The 25,427-nt window shown below is 42.9% G+C and overlaps 1 protein-coding gene across 7 annotated transcripts in view; it reads right to left on the bottom strand.

Moving 5' to 3' along the window:
• The window catches only part of AUTS2 (activator of transcription and developmental regulator AUTS2), a 756,836-nt gene that overhangs the window by 26,803 nt on the left and 704,606 nt on the right, over window positions 1-25,427 (bottom strand). For all 7 annotated transcript variants that reach the window (XM_068656148.1, XM_068656150.1, XM_068656147.1 and 4 more), the window contains one exon: window positions 1,305-1,782. In XM_068656148.1, the coding sequence (XP_068512249.1) occupies window positions 1,305-1,782 (478 nt within the window). The remainder of the gene's footprint in view (window positions 1-1,304; window positions 1,783-25,427) is intronic.

Genomic DNA, 25,427 nt, shown 5'->3' with positions numbered 1-25,427 from the left:
TATGTTTTCCCTCCCTGTAAAAGGCTGAGATTCAGTCCTCCAACAACACAGGCATGGCACACAAAGGAGTAATCAGCCCTGTGCATTCATTACTTAATTATCAGGTCCTTTCTACATGACTGCTTCTGATTCATGTTTTCAGGCAAATGAAGCTCAAAATCAGTGATCACTGCATTAATAAAAAATTAATTTCTTTCCTATGACTTAGAAAGATGGAAGACTGCAGAAATGTGAAATGAAGTCGTGAAAGCAGCAATGGATATAGGCTTATTGCACTGTTAACACCTCTCTCTATCCCCACAATATAAAGAGACAAGTTAAATCAGCAAAATAAATATTCAGGATTATACTGGTTGCAATTTTTCAGGTTCCATTTCTTACTAATGAGTGTTTACAATATATTCACATAATGCTTAATCCCACTTGTCATTATTTCAAGTAACAACATGCTTTTATTGCGGTGGTTTTTAAAGATGAGCAATACCAATTCGGTTAAAAATAAATTGCAGTCTTAAACAACTCCCAGTCTCTAGTCAAACCATAATACTGGTTCACCAGGTGACAAAGGACACCATGTGCCTGATGCAAACTCAGATTTGGGGAAAGGTAAGGCAGCGCTGAGAGCGTTAGCTTACTGCAGGGGAAACCTGAGGTCCCTGACTTACAAAGACGTTACGTGTTCCTCTGAACATTTTGTTTAATCTCTGTTAATCTTTGTTACCCCCATCGAAGGTGAGTTTTATCTCACTGTGGCCAGCAGAGGAGAAAATCACTGACAACTGTAAGGTGTTGGCAGTGCAGGAAAAAATTAAGTCTTAATGTCATTGCTGCAAGACTATATTAGGCTGTCAGTAGGGCCAACAGCAGCTGTACTGACTGCCCTAGGGCATGTCAGTAGTTGGAGAAAGCAGAAAAGGTTTACAGGGAGAAGGTGGCAGAAGTAGTTAGCCTTCAGAGAGCAGCTGAGCCTACAAGAACTGAGATTTTCTTCCAGTGGTCTATATTGCATAACATACCTTCCAAAAACCTGATTATGCAACAACAGGAAAAGTAAAAGCCAATTAACTATGTGCTCGAAATTACCAAGCAGTTCTGGGAACACCAGATAGAAATAAAGCAATCCTGGGAAGAATTTGAGGTAGAATGCACAAAGCCCCCCTTTTTTCCCACATATGAGGCAGGACATGCTGTGTCACCTTTGTCCTAACCCCTCTTCACTTCCTCCAAGCCCTGTAAAGCATCGCCACCAGGCAGCAAGCGTGCAAGGACTCGGCTTGGGCACGCTCGCCTTTCTGCTCTCCTACCTTAAGCTGTTGAGGCTTAAGCTGCTGCTGTTGTAGGCGGAGAGCGGCTGCGAGAGGCTCTGAGCGGCCGGATGGGGCTGCACCGGAGGGAGGTTGGGATGAGCCGGCTGCACCGGTGACTGTGGCCGCGGCGGGTGCTGGACGGGCGGCTGCGGTGCGGGCTGGCGGGCGGCCTCCTCTGGGGCTGGCGGCGGCTGGGTGGCCGGCGGTGGGGCCGGTGGGGCTGGAGCCTCTGGGCGCGGGGCGAGCGCGGGGCTGGGGCAAGGCGCCTCTGGCTGCGGCTCCAGCTGCGGCTGGGCCAAAGGCTGGGCCGCTTGAGGACAAGGGTCTTTAGGCACCACGGGCTCAAGTATTGGGTCTTTGCTGCTGTCCTGGCTCTTCTCTTGACTCCTCTCTAATCCTGATATTTTCGGGACAGCTGGCCCCCTAGCACCAGGGTCGGCATTTTCGGCTAGCGCACTGACTCCTAACTCTTTATCTGCAACAAAAGAAAGAGAGAAAACAGGTCAGTGTGTGACAAGATGGGCAAAACCAAGCGAAACTGATTTGCTGGAGTTATACTCGTGGCAGACATTTTGGTTTCATAAAGAACCATGCCAACATGAAACTGAACCAAAACCAAAATCATTTCCAGCTGTGTCCCTAGTCCTCAGGGCCTTCTCCTAATATTTCCGCTCTTGTTTTATCATAAGGAGAAAGTTGCTGGTGTCTTCGTTAACACGTGAAAAAGGCAAGTACACACAACTTGAGTGTAGTGGTTCAAAAGCTCTGAAATTCTTGACTCAGACCTCCCAAAAGATTACTGCATCTGCCTGAAGGCAAATACCCAGAAGGGTTTGTGATCTGCTTTGTCCTGTTTCTTCAGCACAACAGACATTGGGTTTGCTGTACCCATCTCCTGGCTCCTGCCTCCTAGGGATTCGTTTCCCAACTCTCCTGTGCAAACATACTAGCATTTCACTGATCATTAAAGAGAGCGGGATCGTCACAATAATTGCACAACTCCAAGATTTGGGGCTGTAAAACAGCGCTGATGAATTTTTGAAGCTAGGCAACATCACCTGCATGCGTATTTGGCAAAAGCAGAGCCTAAACGATCACATAAAGCCCACAGAACCTATCTAGTTGAACATGTAAGCACAAATAGCCACGGTGCAGGGGGAGAGCTCTGCAGGAAGCCTGGCTGCACTGCTCTCTCTGCCTGGAGAAACATTTGTTTTGTAGGTGCATCCTTTTATCCTTAATTACTATTACGTGCTCACAAGAACGTTACTATCACTTGGGCTTCCAAAGAACAGAATAAAAAGGTAAGGGAAATAACATATTTTTGCCTTGATTTTCTTTTATGACATTTAGTTTGGACATTATTCTTCAGAAGAATGGCCAAAGAAGTTGAGAAGGCAACATAATTAGTCCTGAAACACATTTTCTTTGAAGACATAAGAGTGAAGCAACCACACTCTGCATGTGTGTGCATCTGCCTCTCTCCTTCTTCCTCCAATAACGCTCCTCAAAAATAAACAACCTGCTTGCAAAGAGAAAGCCTGTTTATTACTATTATTTTCTTTTACTGTTACTCTATCATCACTCCCTTACTAACCCACTGCGGGAATAAATGCAATGTGAGCTCTGTGCCTTATTACACAAGTTCTGAAACTTAAAACACTTACTGGTAGGAAAGCAGGCTTTCTTGGTTTGGCTGGTCATGGAATGACTTGTTTTGGTTTTCCAACTGTGTCTCTTTAACACTAATGACTGCTATTGTAATTTTAAAATTCAGTACAGTGGAGCTCAGCTCTCTGGGGATCTAGAGCAATCTCCTACTTGAATCACACCCCCAAATTTCTGCCAATGAATATTCGATGCATGACTCCCCTCAGAACAAGTGCTGGGGGAATGTTGCTGACCCAAGATTGGGAAGGGGAGTGCCTGCAGCTGCAGTGGGATTTAGGAGCACCAATTAGGTCAATATTGCACAGCCACAGTGGCAAGCCAGACTTGCATCTTTGGCAATTATTGAAATGAAGCCTAGGGCAAACATACAAGATTTGAAGGGGCTTGGGACAAGATTATCACTTAAAAAATAACTGGGTTTCTAAATAATCTTAAGACATAAAATATTTATTCATTCTTCTGCCAATTTTAAGGGGTAAAATGAATAAATGCATAATAAAATAATAGACATTCAGAGAAAATCATTGACAGCTACGTTGGTCAAACCTTGATGCAAAAGAGTACAAGTAAATATGTTGGAAAGTGTATTTGTCCAGGCCATAGTCAAGGCACACTGTGACAGTATTTTCCAACCTCCGAATCACTGGAACTGCCAGAGAGGGCTGGGCAGGAATGTGTCAAATAACTCATCACCATTTGGGTTTAATTTCATGCAGAAGGCCCAACAAAGTATGTCAGGTCCCTGTTACTACATGTTTTACACATCCTGTGCAACAGCAACAGCCTGGTGATTGTTTTAATGTCTGTGGACAGGAGATGGGGAAAAAAAATGAGGGGGGGGGGGAGAAAGGAAGGTAAAGGGGAGAGGACAAATAACCAGACTTCTTTGATGAGGACGTACTTTAACCACTTCTGGTGTATGCAAACACGCACAGAGGCTCCCCCATGAATTTGGATCAGAAGACCACGGTGGCAACAGTGAGACTCCACAGGAATAAAAATAATTACTCTGCTGTATGCCCAAGGTCTATCTCGTTGCTATTACCTTGCAGGTTATAAATAAAGGAAGCTCAGTTTGCATTAATTCTTTGGATCAGTCCTGCTTGATCAAACATTGTAAGTTAGACAGAGATTGATCACCATATGTGTTAAGACAGGACCCCAAAGAGGAAAGAAATGATCAACAGTTTGTTCAGAAATAGGTGGATATGTGTTCCTAGACCTTACAAGGTTTAAGAGTTACAATATTTTGATTTTTGACAGAAAGGTGTAATAATTAGGGCTTTGAGGGCTTAGCCTTGTCATTAGAAGTTCTGTACAAGATGAATACAGTAGGTTGTCTGAAAACCCTGCAGAGGTGATACTTCCAAATCTACGGGGAATATCTCGTGCTCTGTGCATTCGTTAAATCTTTCCATTTGATATTTTTAGAGTCTCTGGTGTGTGTAACATTTATTCAGCACAGCTCACTGCTGGGGAGTTTGTTCCTCACACAGTTGCTCCTGCTCCCCTGGAGAGGGGGCTAGGAATCCTAGGTGTCTCCTGGGTATTTTTTGCTGCTGCTTACATCTTCATTACACAGCCCCTTAAGTACCATTCCTGTTAGTATGCAGCTTAGAAAACACCGTATTTAGTAGGGTAATATTATTCCAAGTGTCAAACACTGAATGTGTGCACACCTTCTCCTTCTCTCTGTCTTACACCTTTTAATCCACGCTATACCCCCAAACGGTGTCAGATGTCCAGCAGTCTAACTCCTGTATGCTCTGTACATGCATTCCCGCGTGGCTGATAATTATACTATATAAATCAGAATGAATTCTTCATCCCACAATATCTATTTCGGGAGTTCAAATCCCACAACAGTGATAAACGACCCCAGTTACATGTTTCATACGGAAGGCTCAAGCCTTCATCAACAGTATTTCAAGGTCATACATACAGGATTACTTTTTTGCTACCAGCATATTTTTGCACATCACATTACTTCTGAGCATTGACTGGCCATCCTGGTGTAAAAATTAAGTGGAAAAAGTCCTTCATGTGCTTCTGACACAGACAAGCCAATACACTACTTTTTGAGTTTGTTTATGAGGCATGGGAAATCATTTTCATCCAAACAGCTAAATAAGTAAACAAGCTAACTTTATTTGATGTCAGTCTCCATATTCTATTTTGGATAAAGTAACTGCGATGTAACTTCTGTGCTGACAGAGGCTCCCCTTTTTCCATGGGGTTGATATTGCATCCAGCAGCAGTCGGTCTTTTTACTGAGAAAGGAATAAAGCCATAGTTCGATGTTCTTTGAAGACTGAAGAAAAATATTGGCTAAGCTCGTACCACCCAGACAGCACATGCAACTTCCATTATCTTGCTTTCCTGTCTTTGCCCTTTGATGTGTCTTAACTCCCAAATTTCTCTATTTTTCACTTAACTAACAAAATCTGGGGATCGCACAAGATGCAGAGCTCAGTCCCCTCCAAGTAACACAAGTGCAGTTATCACTTGGCTGTGTCTACGTGATTATTACTCGGTTGGCTCAATAGCACCAGAGGAGCAGACAAGGCCACACTGTGAAGACCTGTAAGTAAACCAAATGACTGCATGTGAACTAGAGAGACTGTATCTGTGACTTTACATTATATTTTATATACATTCTCTGAGCACACACGTATACACATGCACTCACATGTGTTTGTATACATGTATATGTCACGTGTCATACATATACATTTATATTTCAACCCATATCTGTTATATGTATACACACAGTTAACACAGAAATACACAGTGCATGCAAACACTTCCACTGAAAGATGTGGATTTTTATAATGAACACAGCCTATATGCAGCATTCACCTGAAATGCTGTTGCCTGTCTTCCTAAGGCACAAGGCAGTAAAATTTGACCTAAACTCTGTGTTTTGGCTCCTTTGTACCATTTGCATGATCCAAAAGAGTTATGGGATGGCCAGAGGAGAGCATCATAGCCACAAGATGAAGCCCAACTCTTCTTCAGCCAAAAGAAACGCTCTGTTGATATTTGCCAAATTTGAAATTCCCAGAGATTCACCAATTCGTTACATATGCTAGTTTTGCCTGATCAAGTGTTCTTTGCAGACAGGCTCAGTGTGTTTGGTTGCACCAAAGATGCCAAGTGCCACGCTGGCCAGTTCCCGAGCAGCAGCCAAGGATGTGTGAACTGGGCATCTCTGACCTGACCTGGCAATCCTTGGGGAATGAAGTCTCCTTAGAGAATCTCATGCATGATGCATTCAAATTACAGAGACCAAACCTTTTTTTGAAACACAAATCATCCAACTTTTCCATGTGAAGGTCTGGAACAACTGACTTTGATTCAGAAACAAGAATATATAGTACCCTGTCACTGCTCCTCCCTTCCAAATCAGGATTCATCTTATCTCTGTCTGGCTTGGGAGTAAGAAGTCATCTGGAGAGAGCAATTCAGAATCAACACTGAATCTTCCCATCCTTTGTGAGGGCTTTGGATTAAGCTCCAAGTCCTTACAGCACACACTTGAAAATTATAGGAATTTTCACGCTTTTGTACCTACTAGCATGATCCCTGGGACTGAGCGTTCAGCCTGCCACAGAAATCTTACTCACATTTTTATAGAATTATTTAATTTAAAAATAGCATGTATTTTCTTCTACTTTGTTAAGTTAAACTCTTCTCTTGAAAATATTACCTCTAACTACAATTTGCTGAAAACTTCTTCATGCAAGATAAAAAATTAGATCTTTCAAAAAATATAAAACTATTTCCTTCAGTTTTGACATAAGTGGGCAGTTGGTGCAAACTGTCACAACCAATACAAGCTATCATAACTTCTCTGAAGCCAGAAAACGCATACCCCACTGACCGCCAGCCCTAGGAGGTATACTTCAACAAGTATTTTACAAGGCTTGAAATAATTAATCAGATTTAAGACCTGATTGTACATTTCATATTGATTAGACATTGGTCAATGAAACATTTGGATAAATAAAGGCAGATGACAGAAACTATTACTGCAAAGGATGGAGGAAATTGTTGGGTACACCAGCCAACGCATATCAGAAAGGCCCCAGAGCAATTCATCTGTTGTACTGGATACACATAATTTGCTAAAAACAATTTTTCATTTTTAGCACACAGTCATCTTTCATCCTAATTTCCAAGGACACTAACAAAGTATTTGATTATGCAAATTAAAGACATGCTTTTGAAAGCATGTTACAAGCAGCTCTGTCATCTGCTGATACCAATTATTCCACAGTAAGCAGGTATTTAGCACAACTGAATAGCAAGACTTGTGACACACTTTGTACTTAATTATAAAACAGAGAAAAATCATTCAGGACAAAAGATTTTGCTACCTCCTGTTAAAAATGTTTATCTTCTGCGTTGAAATGGATTTAATTGTCAACAATAAAGTTGCAGATCAATGAAAAGAAGCACTTAGTGGAATTGCACAAGATGTTGACAATTCTTCAGTCATTGAGCTGCTTCTGGCCTTGATCTGAGAATGCAGAGTCCTCCAATATTTCACATGAAACAATTTATTTCATCCAGCTGTTAAACAGAACATACGCCATAAATGTAACTCCTATATCCTGTATACTGTGAGTATATTGAAAGCACTTGATGTTTGATATTTTTTTTAAAAGCAACTCATTACTTAGCAAAAATGGGACATGGCTTTCTGGAGGAAAGTGAAGTAGAGAACATCAAAACACCCCTCTCTCCTACAAATCATTGCATTCCTAATAGGAAATGGATGCATGCAGCTGTATCATCCTAACAGACCCTAAGAGAAAGCAACACCATAGCTCAATCCTGCTTCAACACATACACGTACACACACATGCACAGCAAAAGGTTCATTTCCAATAGGGAAAAATTCTTGTTTCCCAACCTTTTACTTTTCAGCAGTAAATTACTCATTAACTATGTCACTCTGATGCAGTCATCAGCCAGCTCCCAGCACTGGAGTGTTTATTGCAATGGGCTCTTCTCAAACAGGCTGGAAACATCCCACATAGGAAGTAATGGTGACAAATTAATCGGGGGATTTTCTTTGATGATAAAGGCCTTGAGCACAAAGAGAGAGCTTTAGCTTCTGGTTTCAATTTGGTGTTTTAGTTAGAGAAATATAGATCTTGTAATCACAGCATTTGTAAAGCACACCTGGGTTCACAGAAACATGGACAATCCGTTCTAAATCAGGCTGAGGCACCATGTTTCCTACCACGAGATCTGCTGATTTCCATGTGAGCTCTGCTGATTCCAGCCAGCAGTAAGATTTTTCCAGAGTGGGTGTAAAGCCCCTGCAGCCAGCACAGGTCAGGTAACCTGTCCAGCACATAAGATCTGATCTCTCAGAAGATCGGCTGATATCCAGAAGCATGAGATTTTGTTCCAAGGCTTTCTAGAATCATGGTAACATAGCATGGGCTGCTGATGTGCATAAATCTCGAGTCTCATCTGAGTGTGCTCAAGTTCTTGCCCACAGCAGCAAGCTTCTTAGCATGTCATACCCCTTCCGCAAGGTTTCCGTTTACCACCTTTTAATTCCACTTGGTTCTTGCCAGTCTGTGATAAAAAGACTTCTCTACAAACCATCAGCATCATTCCTTCACAAAAGTTTCCCCTTTTATCTCCTTTTTAAGTTTTTCAGCTCCTATCTTCCCTCCTTTTCTTCCTATAAGACTTTCCCCACATGCCTGGTTACCTTTGGGTATTTTTCCTGCTGTCCTGCTGCACTCCTCCGGCTTCTGCAACACCTCCCTTAGCCAGAGGCTGACCAGGACCGTGCATGGAACCATCTAGGGGAACATCCAGCCCCATTTCAAGTCGTCCCAGCTGCTTCAGTGCCTGAGTGGCCTGGTTTGATGCACATTGCTCTGGGTACATCCAGACCCAGTTTCAGTCCCTGTTCAGCTGAATGAGGCCTCTCCACAGTGTCTAACTGCTCCATGACCCCAGCTCTCCCAGATAACCTTACAGCATGTGTAAATGCTGCTGCTTGCCCTCCTGCCTTTTCCATTGACCAACTCAGGGCAGAGAACTTCAGGCTTCAGCAGCTCTTAAACTGACACTGTGCTGCAAAGAGACCATGATGAAAATAACTCCTCACTCTCCTGTCTTTAGCCACATTTTGCCGGTAACAGTCCTTTGCTTCTTGCTTCACAACCACTTAGCTTCTGCAGCAGCCTTTATCTAGGCTCAGGAGCTTGCCAAAGGCCTTTTGCAAGCCTGGAGAAACAACGGCCATTTTGTTGTTTGCCACTTTGACACTTCAGAGCAATTCAGACAGCTCAGGGAGACAAAATCTTCTCTAAATCTTCCTAGACTGTACCCTCACTTCCGACCCTGCAAGTGCTCTTGCAGCAGACATGGGGTGAGCTGGCGGGGTGTCTGCTTTGCTGGGGAACAGGCTGGCTGTGGGGCTCGGCCCTAAACCCGTCCCAGGGCCATGCGTTGCCGTAAGCAGAGCCAGGCCTTGCCGAACATCTGCCCAGCCCAATGCCAGGCCATGGTGGCTTTGAATGGCACCTTCCTGTTCCCCGTTTGGATGCTGCGCTGTGACCCACCCCGTGACACCGTGGCACAGCACCGCTGAGATGAGACGGTCCCAGGGCTGCCAAGAGGACATGAGGTAGCAGCACCGGACACTGAACAATTAGAAAACACAACAGGCGTGTTCATTTTCTCCAATTATCAATAGGAACTGGATAACCTTAGCACAAGATTAGCTCCATCTCAGGGGCTGGGAAGGAAAATATATTGGGTTTCTCTGTCACCCCCCCCCCCTTCCTTCCTATCGATTTGCTTTGGCCACGGAGCTGCTCTCTCAAATGCTCATGGCACCAGCTCATCCGGCTTGTGTGTGACAGGATTACTTGAATGAGCTTGAATAAAACTGGCTTTCAAAAGCAGCTTGAAAAGTATCACCTTATGAACACTGATCGAATTTAGCCTGACAGCTCAGTTTAATATATGAAGGACAAAAAAGATCTGTGTGGTATGTTTATACAGAAGAATAACACATTTATTCCCCCTGAGAGGTGTCATACCCATAACTCACCAGACACATAACACAGTTTCCTTTGTGAATTTGTGCTTTAGAGCCAAGAATTTTCCATCCTATTTTTAAAGGCATGACGTCAATAAAAACAAAAGCTTAAAACCCCAGTGCCCTTCTTGCTAACACTGAGATGAAAGCTCAGCGTGATCATGACAATACTCACTTTTAATTACAATTATTTTAGCTCTTTAGTGTCTACAGGAAAACTTCACTGAGCTTACAAATTGCAACTCTAATGCTCAGTGCCACTTTGCAGTATTTTCACACTTGGGAGTATTTTGCTCTGTTTCCAATGCTACAGAGAAAAATATTGACATTATCCAACTGCCTACTCTAACGTGGCATTGCCTAAGCAGAATCCTTCTGGTTTGGGTAACACAGATAAGTGCAGAAATCAGATTTCAATGATCCTGGTCAACAAAGGGTCTCCTTAAATATCACTATTACAGCTTTCTAGTGATGCTCTCTCCTTTTTAAATTGTTTACATTTCTTATATTATACTAAAACACATCCCATCAATTTGTTTTATTTTAAAAGGGAAAAATGGGGCCAAATTGTTGAATAAGGTCATACATATAACTATAAAGTAATTGAAGACCTGCCACTACACTTTGTGTTTCATTGCTTTGAGATCATAGTTAAGAAAAAATTTTTCTTTATAGGTAAATTTAACTGTGTACCAAGTGGACAGTGGTAGAAGACTTTAAAGACTTTATAGAAATTAAAAGAGAAAACAACATAAGATTGATAAAAATCAATAAAAAAGAATGAGATCACCAACAGCTCTTTGGCATGCACCAGTTTTAGTTTTACAACGTTCTATGGCATTTGGAAGCGGGAATGGGATGTTCCATTAAAGCCTGTATGATAATTCAATAACTGAGAAGTAGTTAGCTTTTTTATAAAAGCCATTTATACAGAAGCATCATTAATTACTGTGTAGTCCAGTGTACGTATTACAGATCCTTTCTGTTTTGAAGACCTCATGATGTCTTCTCCACCTCAGCAAGAAATAGTTCAGTAAAACTACTTGAGAAGGTTTGCTTTGCCTTGATATCTTCTTTTCTTGACCATGGCTCTCCCCAGCCTGTTCTCGACATGTTGAACACTGCCTACTTTGCTCCACTTGCCTGAACTACATGGACAGCAGTCAGACGGCTCTCCCCAGTTGCTGAAACTGTATAAGCAAACTGAATGAAATCTGACTATTTGCTCCAATCAAATTAATTTCCAGACATGGAGGTGGGGTGATGATGGGAGCCTGGCAGGTCTCAGAGAGATCTCATTTTGTGTCAGTCGATCTGTATGAATGTTATTTGCAATCAGAAATGCTGTGCTGCCGATAATTTCACAGACCTCAGGATGGCTGGGGGCCTTCCTGTAGAGTAAATTTTGGTACAGCAAAGGATCCACTACATCCTAATTGCTCCACACAATGTCGCACGCTTTACTAGAATCTGCTGAACTGCTTTCACTACATTTATCCATGACATGAGGCTTTTTTTCCCTGTAAATACATACAGTAGGACTTAGGGAAAAGGGATTTTTGATAGGACTATTAACTCAGTGAGCACAGTGCCTGCCCTGCAAGAGACCTGGAGGAGCAATGAGTTGTAATGTGTCAGCCAACAGGACATCTCCATACGATCAGAAAAGTCTTCTCTTTAACCCCCTGGATGATCAGTCTGTAACATGGAACAAAGGTCTGACAGTGCTCTCAGGGATATATCAATTTTACAACTGTACATCTTCTTTCACATCATTTTGCTAGAAGACAGACTGAAATTTCAGTGAACACTAGGCTTGTCAGCTTGCAGAAAATGAAATTTGGAGCTCTACTTTTTTTTAGTATCAACTTGAAAGCAAAATCGAACTGAGGGTGCAAAGCTGGCATGAACAGCTTATAACCTAGCTACAGGGTGAGCTACTGAGGTACATGGTGGGTTCAAGGAAGTCCCTACAGAACACTAAAAATACACTAAATTGTCGTGAAAGGGCCTTCACTCATCAGAAACCTCAATGCTCACCTTTACTCTGTGCTCATTGACTGATTTGTCCTTAACAAAAACAGCAGAGCAGCATGTCAACAGTATTTCCTTGATGATAGATAAACTGTCTGAGGAATAGTTGCATATACACATCTTAAAACACAGCAGCATGAACGAACATTGGGCTTTTAGCAAACATTAGCACCCCCAGCTTAATATCAGCTCATCACACAATTCAAAAATCTAAGTAGGTATCCTACCTATGTTTCAAAATAAATCATGACCAACGAAGACCAGATTAAAGCCAAAACTGCCACAATACTTCTACTATAAACATGATGTAACTAATAAGCTGTTAGGATATGAGACTAACACCATAATGTCCTACATGTTAAAAAGACAGCGTAAAGACAGAAGCCAAAGAGAACAACTACTGTGGGGTTCTTTTCAAGTCCAAAATGCAGGAATTTTCTGCGAAAACTGAAATCTTTAGCCTATGCATGCTCCAATACACCATTTGGAAGACATCCTATGCTCCTAACTTTTATTTCGATTCATGTTGTGCCATGCTGGGGCTAATTATTATCCAGCAAGTGGTGCATTCAAAGACTCCAGTCTTGCACACAGGACTCTGTGTTGTTACCTCCACGTTGCAAGGAACTGTAATTCTAAAAGGATTAAAAGTTTACCAGCACGGCCATGTAAAGTAGAAAATGAATTGTTCACTCTTCTCATCTCTGTTTGGAAATTAGATTACAGGCTCCAAGTGAGCTGAAATACAGAATGAGGCAAATCCGTGTGATTAGCTCACAGGTGGCCAGTGAGCCTTTTCTATGCCTCAAAGTCTAGCAGATTCCCCCTAGCCACAATAATAAAAAGAATGTGTATTTATCCTTCGGCCCAAACCCTGCCCTGTGCCAACATGGCTACCTGCTGTGCTAATCCTCAGAACCAATATAATCATCCTCAATTGTTATTTCATAAGTTTGCTCAGCTGTCACTGGGGATATACAGTACGTGTGGCACAGATCCGCGCTGCGGACTGCGCGCAGAGCAGATTTCTGAATGGCTTCCAGTTCCCCACCACGCTGCGAGCGCAGGGAGGGAGCTGCAGAGCTAATCCGGGACAGCCCCACGCTTCCAGCAGCTGGTTTCCCAGCCATCGGGGAAAGGCTCTTTCCATGTATAAACACTTCATACCATTAATCAGGAGTGCTTCCTCTAAATACACAAACAACTCTGCATCCATCTTCTCTCTCCAAACAGCACCCGTCTGAGTGCCAATTCAGAAAAATACATCACACGTTAGATCAGAAAACAGGAAAGACAGCTAGTCCAGGGATGGGTGTACAGGCCACATGCAATGCATAGCATCAACAGTCCATTTAATATGACATTTGCTTTCTGACTTGCTCCGATGCCAGATGCAGCAGGATGATGTGTGCATAGCACATGTCCGTACCCTGCACACAGGCACCAAAGGCCATCAGCGAGAGCCCACCAACACCATGAGCCCTGAGGGTTGCTCCCTCTCACAGACTGGTATCCCACCTTGTGTCACTGATAATATTCTTAGCATTTCTACAAACGTCTAATTATCCTCTTAATCCTCCTAAGCTCCTTACCTTAACATCATCTTCCGTCAGGAGCTCTGCAAGTCAACTCACAATTTCCTTTTGTTACTTTTAAATCCATTTGGGAAACGAGAAGCCATCTCCCAATTCCTGCATTACAGATTCACCAGAATATTTCAAAATAATTTATCAGACTTTTTTTTTAGACCAAAATTTAAAAGAAATGTTGAACAAATGGTGCTCTGGAGATGGAGGGGGAAGATCAGATGCCTGCATGCACGGAGGCCTGCCTTTGCATTGCCCCCATACAAGTTCTTCCACCTCTGCCACTCACCACAAAACAAACTCAAGAACCCAATGGGCAGAGCACGTTCCACCTCGGCTCTAGGCAGATCAAGAGGAGGATCAAGGCAGTCCCACAGCATTTTCTTCAGCACTCTTGATGGCTTATGCAGGTCCCTGCATCCCTGGCCATGCCTTCCTACCCTGCACTACCCCTCCCCTGTGCAGGAGGCCATGTAATGAGCTGGTCTGGGGCAATAATATGAATTAGAAGTAACTTTTTTTCTCTACATCTCCTTTTCTAAAAACTGTCTTTAGCCTGAACCAGCAAAGCCTGCTTAAAATGACATTGCTGATGAAAGAAATGCTTGCAAACTCCCCCCACCCCTCAGTCCATGCTGCACTGTTGCTCCCTGAACAAGCAGCAGCCTCTGTGCTGCAGCTCCCGTCCCCCCTCAAGTTATGCACATATTTAACTGGATGCGAGGAGAGTCAGTTCTTGATTAACCAGCAGCTGATTATTTGATTTGTGGATTATCGCGGCACAGACACCTGGGCTCACACGCACCAGCTGGCCCAGCGGCGCGCCCAGGTGCGACAGTGCATGACATACCTGCCCGAGGGTGGTCTTGTCGTATCGTCATGGGCATCATCAGCTTCCCCGCATGCTGGGGAACAGCCACAGGCAGCCAAACTGGGCCATCCCTTTGCCCTACAAGCCCTGGTACCGGTACCAACCTGCCCCGGTGTGGGGCTGTGCAGCTGGTGTGTTATTTCTGCAGCCCGTGCTCCAGACCTTCCCAGCACGACAGCAGCTCCGTGCCTTCAGACAGATGGCAACCTTAAACTCTGCAGAACTGCAACCTAGGAATCTCCACGTTATCTGCATAATATCCACTGTCTTGGAGATGCAAAGCAGAAAACATCCTGTCCAACACAGCCTTGTCTGGTTCTGCAGCCTGGAGCATGCTACCTGAACAGCTTCCAACCAGCATGGGTGAACCACTGAGAAGTGAGTTTGCATTGCACCATTTTATATCTCAACAGCTGTACAACCTACATCTAAATTGATCTTCACCTATCTGTTCCTTCTCTCAAACTCCTCTGATGAGTGAAAACATCCCTCTTTGGACAGCATTACAGCAAGCACTCAGCTTCCAGCACACTTAAACTCCCATAACTATGTACTAGGGATGGACTGGATGCACGCACTGGATGCACGCACTTAGTGTTCCTGCCAGCAACCTGATGCCTTCAGAGCACTCAGCTTGGGGCTGCAACGTGTTGGGTCCCATCGCTCATCCCTCGTCACACCACCATGCCTTGGCAGGTCCATGCCAAGCCCTCAACCACAGGAAAATACACACTTTGCACCATGATTAAAGACTACACGAGCAAACTACCATTAAGTATGTTTTCATCTGAATTCCAGTAATTTAAAGCAAAATGTTTGAATCTTGGAAATTAACCAAACCCTGAACAGTCTTTTACCAGAAGGAGCTGATGTAGGTAATTAATGCTAGCTAAACAAATAGACATACTGGACAGATTTTTAACCAACTGGGATGTAAATATTTTTACTTTTGTGGATAATCTTACAGTCAAATCTGTTCCACAAATACCCACAATAATCCCTTTTCGTTTTTCTCTCATTTGCTGTACGTCTTAGGTGAAGCAGTGTAAATGTTTAGCAGTACAAAGTGGAAGCTCTCCTCAGCAACTTCACACTTCCAATCTCGGAAAATCGCTCTTTCGCATTCGGGAGTCAACTCAGCAAGCCTTGATGCAACATTACAGCCTTTACATCTTCCACATCACAGAATTTGACCCCAAGCTTCTTCCCAGTTGCGGCTTTCATTTGAACCTCTTGCTTTAATTCAGCGAGGTGGGTCCTGGCAGAGAGGCAGCAGGAGAAAAGCACACTTCCATAACCTGTTTTGTTTCAAATGAACAGAAACCCAGCCCTGCAAGCTGTCAGATGTAGACAGGCCTTATACAAATGTCCTAAAATCAATGGGGCTGCAGATGGCAGTGTCGAACAGAAGGTTCAGTGCCTTACAAAGTAAATTAAGAATAGGCCCATCTGTGACATGAAATATCCATCTTGGAGTGAGGGGAACCTTTACAAATAACATTTATTTAACTTTAAGGAAAAATACTTTAAAATTAGAAAAAAAAAATCACTCTCAATTTATAGTATTTTCAATTCTTTTCACAAGGGAGGTGAAACTATAAACAAAAGGTTTACTGGGTGTTGGGAGACCAAATCAAGCGCATATGATGTTTCAACAGCAGCCCAGCAAAATAATCAATAACTTCCAATTCATGTTATTGACTTTTTCGCATCCTTGCAGGCATGAAACTTCAGATGAAAGCATTAGAATTGCCAAATTGTTCAATTTGCTCTAGTTCAGATATTTTACACTGACGTTTTTTTATGATGGTGTGGAATTTTGTTCCAGAGAACCTCCTGAATGTCAAAGTGGACTTTAACTCTCCAAATTCCCTATCTTGCAACAACGGGCATAGATTTGTGCTTCATGTTGGGACTTGGGGCTGATTTATAAAAAAACAAAGAGAAATATGAAATTTCTTACTCTATGTTTTGTCCTCTTTTATGGTGCTCTAGTTTAAAGGGCCTTCAGGAGGAGTTCACAGTCCCAAAGAAACAAAAATACTTTCTGTTACTACCTATGTTTAATCACACCAGAATTACAAAAGATTATACACCTACAAACTGCCATTTTTACCATGAGAAAAATGACATGTCAGTTCAATACACCCCTGAAACTCACACACTTCCTGCAACGTGGGATCAGCTTCCCCTGATATCCTGTCTTGTCTTTTATGAGACAGTTTCAATAACATAATTCTGTACTATATGATAGTCACAGTAACAAATTGTTTGGACCACTGCAAAACAGCAAGAGCTCATTCAGTCCTGGAGAATGTTTGCAGCTATTTTAGCCCAGGCATGATTTGTTATGACATAGGGAAACCCTATTATTTTGCCAGGTTTAATAGGTAATAGATATGCTGAAGCACATACTTCTTACAAGGCTATGAGAAGCTTTTAGCAATAACCCTTGAGGATGTATTGGGCAAACTGATCTTGCAACATCTCCAAATATATAGAGAAAATGATCTGAAAATGATCTATGGAAAATCACCAGGATTCAGGGACAATGCACTAGATGAGAAGATTAAAGTTCTGCTCTGGCTCCCTCAAGACACAGGTCAGCATTTGTTCCTGATTCTTTTTCCAAGTATTTAGATTATGAGCTTTTCAGATCAGGGGCTGGTGGAAAACAAGAATAAGATCTTGCTGAAGGCCTCTCTCCATTTGTTTCATGAAAATAATGATAAGGATTTTTAAAAGGTCAAATTCAGCCCTGGCACAATGCCAGCACTTTTCATTGTGGTTCAAAGGATGTATCTGAGGAAGTAACTGTAATATATAATAATTCATTTCGTTCCACTATTCCTTGTTATTCATTCGAATATATGAAAAGTACCTAGCTGTTTTTTTTTTCACTTTTCAGTGAGGCTGACAGCCATGAGCATTTAATAATCACATACTTAGCTCATTTGTTTAGTTTTCTGTTAGGCCCTGACAATCATGAATGCTTTATAATCATGCCCATATCCTGATATAATAAGCACAAGGATGAAAGTGTAACAATCTCCAGTACAACACGGAAAATACACAGAAAAACAAGTGGGCCTATTACCATTTAGAAAGTAACCATTCTGAGCTCCATTTAACAGATCAATCCTTTATAATATACATATTTATCATGCATTAATGTGTGCGCATCTCTGCACATACCTTTGCATATGAGTATCTGTACATTAATGTATTTACTTGGGGTGTTCAGATGCAAGTGAGGAGGAGGCTTTCTTTTAATTATTATCAAGGTAGGGCTGTCAAATTTATTCACAGGGAAGGAGGGAAGCACGTGCAAATGGCTCTGGCTGCAAGTAAGGAGACACGCACACTTCTTGCGCTTTGCTTCTAGAAGGATCCAAAACCTCCTACTCCCAAGAGGTGCTAAACCTGCCACGTATGCTGGATGATCTCCAACATTCACCTCAAGCTAGCTTACAGTTTCTTTCTGGTTAGTAGGGAAAAAGCAACAACAAAAGAAGGACAGTTTAACATTTACCAACAGCCACCAATTTTACTGGAAACTGTTGAAAACATTTAAAAACTTGTCCTCAGAAGGAATGAGGCTGTGCCACAATGAGTGCACTGATCATTTTTTCCAAGTCACTCTTCTTCAAGCAAGGCTGAAAGCTGAACTCTAGGTACAAAGCAGGCTTTAGGGTGTGCTTTAGGGTGTGCAGAGGCTTCAGGAGACACAAATCTCAGTGTGGACCAGGACACATACAGGAGATGCTCGAGGTTGGCCTACCCCATGCTCCCACCTAACCCCCACCAACACACCGTGTGGCAGGGCTAAGACTCACCCCCTTCCTTTTCCACGCACGACATCGTCCATATGCTCTGCTCTTCCCTAATGAAATGCACATGCAAGTAGAGCAGACCAACAACCATGTTGCAGCTCAGGCGTGAACACAAAATTATATGCTGCCTGGCAAAGGCCCGAGGACCCAGCTTCGTGAACGCTTTCGCTCCCTCCTTCCAGCACTCACACACATCCATCTCCAGCACACCTCTCCGCAGTGTTTCCTTCATCAGTGCCATCAGTGGCAGAAACCTGCCAAGCATGTAGAACTTAATGGTCTAATCCCCCTGCTTTCACAAAGACCAGATTAGCTTTAAGTTAAATACTCTTGTTCCTTAAATTTCCTCCTTGTCAGGATGCCAAGGGAAGCTCTTAATCTTACCAAAGAGCCTGAGGACATTCTGATGCCTCCACATGAAGACAGAAAGCAGTCCGCAATGCCAAGATAAGGCTGAGGTATTAAACTAAGCTCACAGACCTGGAAATGTATATGCAGCAGGGATCACTGCTGTTTATCTCTGTAGCTGCTGGAGGGGCTCATTAGCTGTAAACAGGGCCCTTGCCATGAGCGTCTCGCCATCACCCGCTTCATGTACATCAAACTGATGCACCGATGAGTTATGAACTCCTGCAAGTTGTCTGCAAAGACATCAAATGCACTTGAGATTTAGACACCAAGGCCTAGCCACTAATTGAGCCAGCGTGCCCCTGCTTGCCGCAGCCGGCCTGCTTTGCTGGCTGCCCAGCCCCTGGTGCTCGGATCCGGTTCTGCCGAGGGGACATTGCACAAGGCCAGATGGTGCCATTCGCACCACGGCGCTCTTTCAGGGATGGAAATGACAGTCAAATATGCAAACGATCTCCAGTTCGGTGGTTTGAGAACTCAAGTCTCCCTCCCAAGGTATGACACAGACGAGTCTCCAGACTAGCAAGCACAATGGTAGCTACCCGCAGTTGAGCCTTCCACCTCCTCATCAGCTTTAGATGATGAAAGCCTGCTATTAGACAATAATGCAAAGTAAAAATCTCCCTAACCTTGAAAGCAAATTGTGATCTTTACTACCAGAGGTAAAAGCTAGAGTAGATTTATGAAGTAACTATTTTTTTTTTTTTTTACTCATCTCATCCACAAAGTTGGAGAGATCACAGGCGTTTTGCTTTAACATGAACGCAACCCACTGCTGCCTATGCGGCTCAGTGAACCGCTCCGTACTTGTCCATATGGCATGCAACATGCTGGAAGCGATTTAATCGCTGTAATAACTTCTCATGCTCTACAGAGGCCTCCAGAGATCAATGTGGAGATGACCAAGAGCCCTGCCGGAGGACAGGAGGTCACCCCATGCTCTGCAGAGCAAACCTGTTCAGACTAGCTGAAGAAAACTCAAAGATGAATTTGCAAAACTAGGTCAAATATGAATGAATGATATCAATCAATAGCTTTTGCAACTTTATATTTGTGAGATCAGATAAAAAAGGCTTTTACCGCACATCACTTTACAGACTTTCCAACAGTGTACACACAAACTATCTAGACACTTTAATTTCCACTCCAATATGAATACTCTAGCCCCAAATGAAACCTATTAAAAATTAAATTCTTATATTAAGTTTAAAATGCTGTTCTTTTCTCCCCAGGTCCCATTAAATACTTTCCCTATACACAGTTTAGAAGACAGAACAGATCCTAGAGAATATTTACAAAGAGAACAAAACCCCCGGAGGGTTTTTATGTTACTACAACATTAATCTATTTTAATCACACAACAGATTAAAAACAAACAGCATTAAATGATTCTGTAAAGTACCAAGTTTAAGTCTCTTTGTTGCACAAAAAACTGAGCAAAAACAAATTCACTTAGAAATAGGGTGATTATGTTCCACAGAGACAGAGCACATAAAAACCCAGACTGGGCCACAGAGCCACTGATGGAAAGATAAAAAAAATTACCATTCACAAGGGTCTAATTTTACTTCTGCAGCTCTTACGGCTGTATTCATCGCAGAGTTCGCTCGGGCACATTAGGACACAGATCTGAATGACAATGTGTGGGTGAAGGAAAGGGAAAGCAAAGCCCAATGCTGCTTCAAGCCCTTTCTCAGAGCAGGCGCCTGGACTGGCTCTTCCACCCTGTAGGGCATCCCACAGGCTGGCAGAGCAGACACTCTCTGGTGGGTTTAGGACACTTCTTAGTGCAGGTAAGTGCTACAATACCACCCCACCCCCTTCCCCAGTGGTTTTGCAGCTGCCTGACGTGCTCTCCCCTCCACCAGCTCTGCCTTCCAGCCCTTTTGCACCAGTGGGTCCCACAACTTGGCTGTGCATCAGCTGTGGGAGCCTGACTAGCTCCCCATGGACTGCACTGCATGTGCCCTGTGCTTGTACCATGTAGGAAGGAGATGAATTACTTCACCTATTGCTTCTACTGTTTCCCTTACTAACTCCCATGGCCCCTCAATTTCCCCCATGCCCCATTCCAGGCCCTTCAGCCTCTCCTTACCTGTATGCATCTCCATTGGCTATCTACAAAACGCTGCTTCATCTCTGTCTTTTGGGAGATAGAGCAAAATGACAACAGCACAGCCATCAAAGGTGCTTTGAGCCATTGCTTTTAACAACTGCAATGTTTTCTATTCCAGTCTCTAAGATTTTATTCAGCCTTTAATTATTTACATCTTCTTGAATTGTTTCAGTGCGCTGAACAAAAATATCTATTGAGCTGCCCACAGGTCATTTCTCTGAAGCATCCTAGTTAATTTAGAGGCCAGTGCTGTGCATGAATAGTTCATTCTTCCCATATCCCCAATCTCGCAATTGTTAATGCATAACCTCATCTGCCATTGCTCTGTCTGCTCGGCTGGCTTCGCTACCCCACTCTGGTGCTCGACGTTGTTTTTTCTCATATTGAATAACACATATAATTGTGCTTTCACGATTGAGTTTGCCATCTCACTGCTCAACAAACTTTTAATGAACACAGAGCAGCATTATCTAGGACATGTTTTGCTACCGTCACATATCAGATGCATACAGCATTGCAAAGACAAGTTTGTCCAACAGTTACAAGCCAATGTTTTTCACCACGATTTTATAACCACCTTTGCCCAGGAGACATTGGATTGTAGCAGTTGCATTTGAGCTTAAAATTATCTAAAGAAACCACAAAGAAAAAAAAAATGCTCTTGTTCAAAGCCAAGTAGCTGTTAGATTTACTTAAATAAGTGGATGCATTTCACATGGCTGGCTTGGTTAATACAGGTTGCTCTAGGCAGGACTTTTATCTCTGCATTTACCGACAGGGTTGCCAATGCAAACTGAAACAATCGAGGCAATGATTTGTGTGCTTACTCAGCTCCCAGTACTCCATATTTAATAGGAGATGCATTGCACAAGCTTAGTATTTATGGTGGTAGCTACAGTGAGGTTTCTGGCAGTACTAGTACTGGTCCGAAGGGAAAAAAGGCAAGGTTTGCTGCACAGACATAGTATTAAAATCTTTTGGTTTGATTATTATATAGATATACTTGGTGCAATCCCTAGCAGAATATGATTACTTGATCTCAGCACTGCTTCTGCTTACAGTAGCAGTCTGTAATGGATAATCCACGTTCAACAGTGGAGGACAGAAAAAAGAGGAATGAACAAACTCTGATGCTTTTGTCTTATTTCACAGGTCTCTCTTATAAGGCTACAAGTAGCGAAGGAGGACTGGTGACCTGCTCTAACAGAAAATGCACTGCAACCCTGCTTCCCCTCCGGACTTTTGGGAGAACGATTCACCTGCTTTGCTCCCCACAACTAACCACTGCAATGCAGAACAAGGAAATACAACTGATGCACACAAGAATATCTGCGGCATGTGAAGATGCATGGACATGTTTTAATGTCAAGGGAGATAGTGAGCACCTTGCAGCCAGGACAGCTACCTTGTGCTATCCTAATTTAGTCCCCCACTCTTTGACTGCTACTGTTGAGAAGGTGTGGCTGCAAAAGGGGACATACACCTGCTCCTCAGCTGCTTTGGTTCCAACCTGATGTATTAATTCAGCCCACCAGCTACTCCCGCCCCCCTGGAGGGAGCATGCAGCCTCCTGCAGAGGATGTGGAGGACAGCAGGGCAGCCGCCCCTGAAGAGCCTCTGCCACAAGCTGACCCTGGGGCTGTGCTAGCCAACCCACAGCACAGACTCTGTTCCTATGGCACAACCCACCTTCACTTCTAGAGCTTGCTATGTGTGGGACAAACTAGAAAAAGCTACAGGGGAGCAGCTGTGCAATGGGAATGGATGGCCAAAGGATGGCTGCTATTTCCATGCAGGACCTGGATGACACCAGTGAGGCTGCCTCGCACCTGTCTGGCTCTAAGAGCCACCGAGCTCTGGGAAAAGAATCAGCCTCTGCAAACCAGCTGCAACCTCAGCAGTGACAGTCACACACAGAGACCCAGGGGTGCACGACATAAAGGATGCTACCTAGGACACAGAGACTGAGCTGAAGTAATGGCAAATATGCAGAAGATATAAAGCGATGCCTACATGAGATCTTTCACTGCTTCTTACTGCTCAAACAAACCATAACATTCCTAATCTCAAGCGTACCACAAGTCCATGTCTCCCCCCATGGAACTACCTTAAAAACCACGGCATGTAGATTTAGGGTTTTCTTTATTTGCATTTCATTTTTATCTTCATGAAAGGGAGTGCCTTTCACTTAATGATATTACTTCAGAATCTAAGATCAAAAAAAAAAAAACCAGCCCAAAACATGAGACTCCTGATAAAATCATGAAAGGTAGTAATGCTGCATCTTATTATCACTCTGTGGTAATTCACTTTTTCTTAAGAGAGGCAAGGGCTTCTCTAATAGCAGACGAGAGTCTGTAGTTGAACTCCACTAATGATGCAGAAGATGTAACAGTGAAGCAACTGAGATCCTAATCCTTCCAGGGCTACACACTTGGCAAGTAACATTACGCTGTACATTTTATGTTTTTTCACAGTAAAAAGTTGATTTTTGAATCATATGAAATAATATTTTGAACGAACTTTAAGCTGTTTAAGTAACCATAAATACATGAAAGAAAGAATGTACTTATGCTCTGGTGAATAGATGCTGCAGAAGTACTTCAGACATCTGTTAAGTACAGCCATTTGTGGGTGAATCACTGCAGGCTTTTTTCTATTCAAAGTGCCACCTACTTGAAAATACAGGGGAAGGGAGGCACCTTATCCACACCTAGTTTTAAAACAGCCACTACAGCTAGCAGACATCATCTTCAGAAGACATCAGAGAACACCTAATGACAATGCATGAGCATGGATTAAATACCGACTCAGAAAAAAAGCATCACTTTCTGAAACATCAGAATCAAGGCAGCGCCATCTGGCACAAGTAACAGCATGCTTTAACCAAGCTAGATTTCAATGAAAATGCCTAGCATTCCCCAGTAATAACCCTAATGTTTCCCACTACAGATAACAAATTGGTATCCCAGGTAATGCTTTCATTTCAATGTATCATTTTTCCATGGAGTGATCACATCTCAACTAATAAAAATCCTGGTAATTGGAGCTGTTCTATATATTTAACATAAACAGGTGTTTCATCATCAAACTCTTTAAAAAATGAAAATATCTGTTTGTCACTCACTCCTCTAAATCTTACGTGGCTGCTAAATACAAGTCCTTCCAGTTCCTCTACCTTTCTTTTTGTCTTCAGGGTTGTTTTCACAAGGGGAGCAATGGAAACATCTCTGCTGTGTTTGTCAGCATGACAGGTTCATGGTTTAGGACTATTCAAATGTGTATTACAATTCTAAAAGCGATCAGAATCTCACCTGCCACCTCCCCTGCAAGAAGGAGATGCAGCTTCAGGTGCTCTCCGCTGCTGGAAGATGTGAGCTAAGTAGCACAGCAAAGAGGAAGCATCTCCTCCCATATCACAAGGCTACTGCTCTTTTCTTCATTTTATGAAGAAAAAAGCATTCATTAAGAGCTCACTGGTATCTTCTAAAGATGATGTCTGCTTGGGAAACTTATTCAAATAGGGCAGATTCATTTGAGACAGACACATTTACTGAGATTTACTGAGATAAATGTACTGCTTGAAATAGGAACCACTTCTGATGCTAAGTGTATTTATTTCTGATGCTACAAGTGTAATTATTTGGTATTATCTGATATACTATTTGACAACAAAAAAAAAAAAACAAAGCAAAGAAAATCACAGCAAGAAAATTACACTTTCTCCACCTTTGGTATTTTCTCAAAACTAAATCTTACAGTGATTCTCCTGTAACCTGAGGCGAGCCCTTGCCCACAGCAGCGTGCTGTCAGGTAGCACTAAGGCAGGGAGTTGGGGTTGGGCTAGCATGTATCACCTCGCCTTTGCTGAACACCACACGGTCACCCAAAAAGATACGTTCTTTTGCTAAATCAGTCTTGTTCTCTTTCTGAAGAACATACCATCTTCTAGATTATAAATTCCAATCCATTACAACAAACTATGCACTTCCTAATGTTCTTGTTAATATCGGCTAATGTCACTGTAAACCTTTTACACCAGTTTAGCTTCCAGCCAAAAATATCACATGGACAAGGTGTGAGTATCTTGCTAATAATCTTGAGAAGAAGACTTACAAGGCAAAAAATAACGCCCAGTACCTTGTGCTTGTGTAAGGTTCTCATTCCTAGTTAAAACTTTTAGCAGTAAGGGATGCTCACTGATCCAGGGTCATTGCTTTGCCAAAACAATCCACAGGAAGAAATAGTTTAAAATACAAGGGTTATGCTTAACACCTATCGCTTTCAGTCTAAACAAGCACATTCAGCTACTTAATCCCTTTCTGAAAGAGGTGAGTTGTGAGGTTTGCCATCAGCTACAGCTGGTTTGTTTTGTTGCCATAACACGAGAGCTTCACCCGCTGCCCTTCCTTCTCCGAAGTGACACATCGCAGGCTGTTAATCCTGCCCCAGGATCAGCTTCCGTTCATCCTTCATGTTCCCTTCTAGAGGAGAATGGCAGCTGGGAGAGCAGCCCGGGCTCC

This window comes from Anas acuta, chromosome 19, assembly GCF_963932015.1.
Source record: "Anas acuta chromosome 19, bAnaAcu1.1, whole genome shotgun sequence".
NCBI lineage: Eukaryota > Metazoa > Chordata > Aves > Anseriformes > Anatidae > Anas > Anas acuta.
The sequence above is the reverse complement of the archived record's forward strand: the minus strand, read 5'-3'. Positions and strand labels throughout refer to the sequence as shown.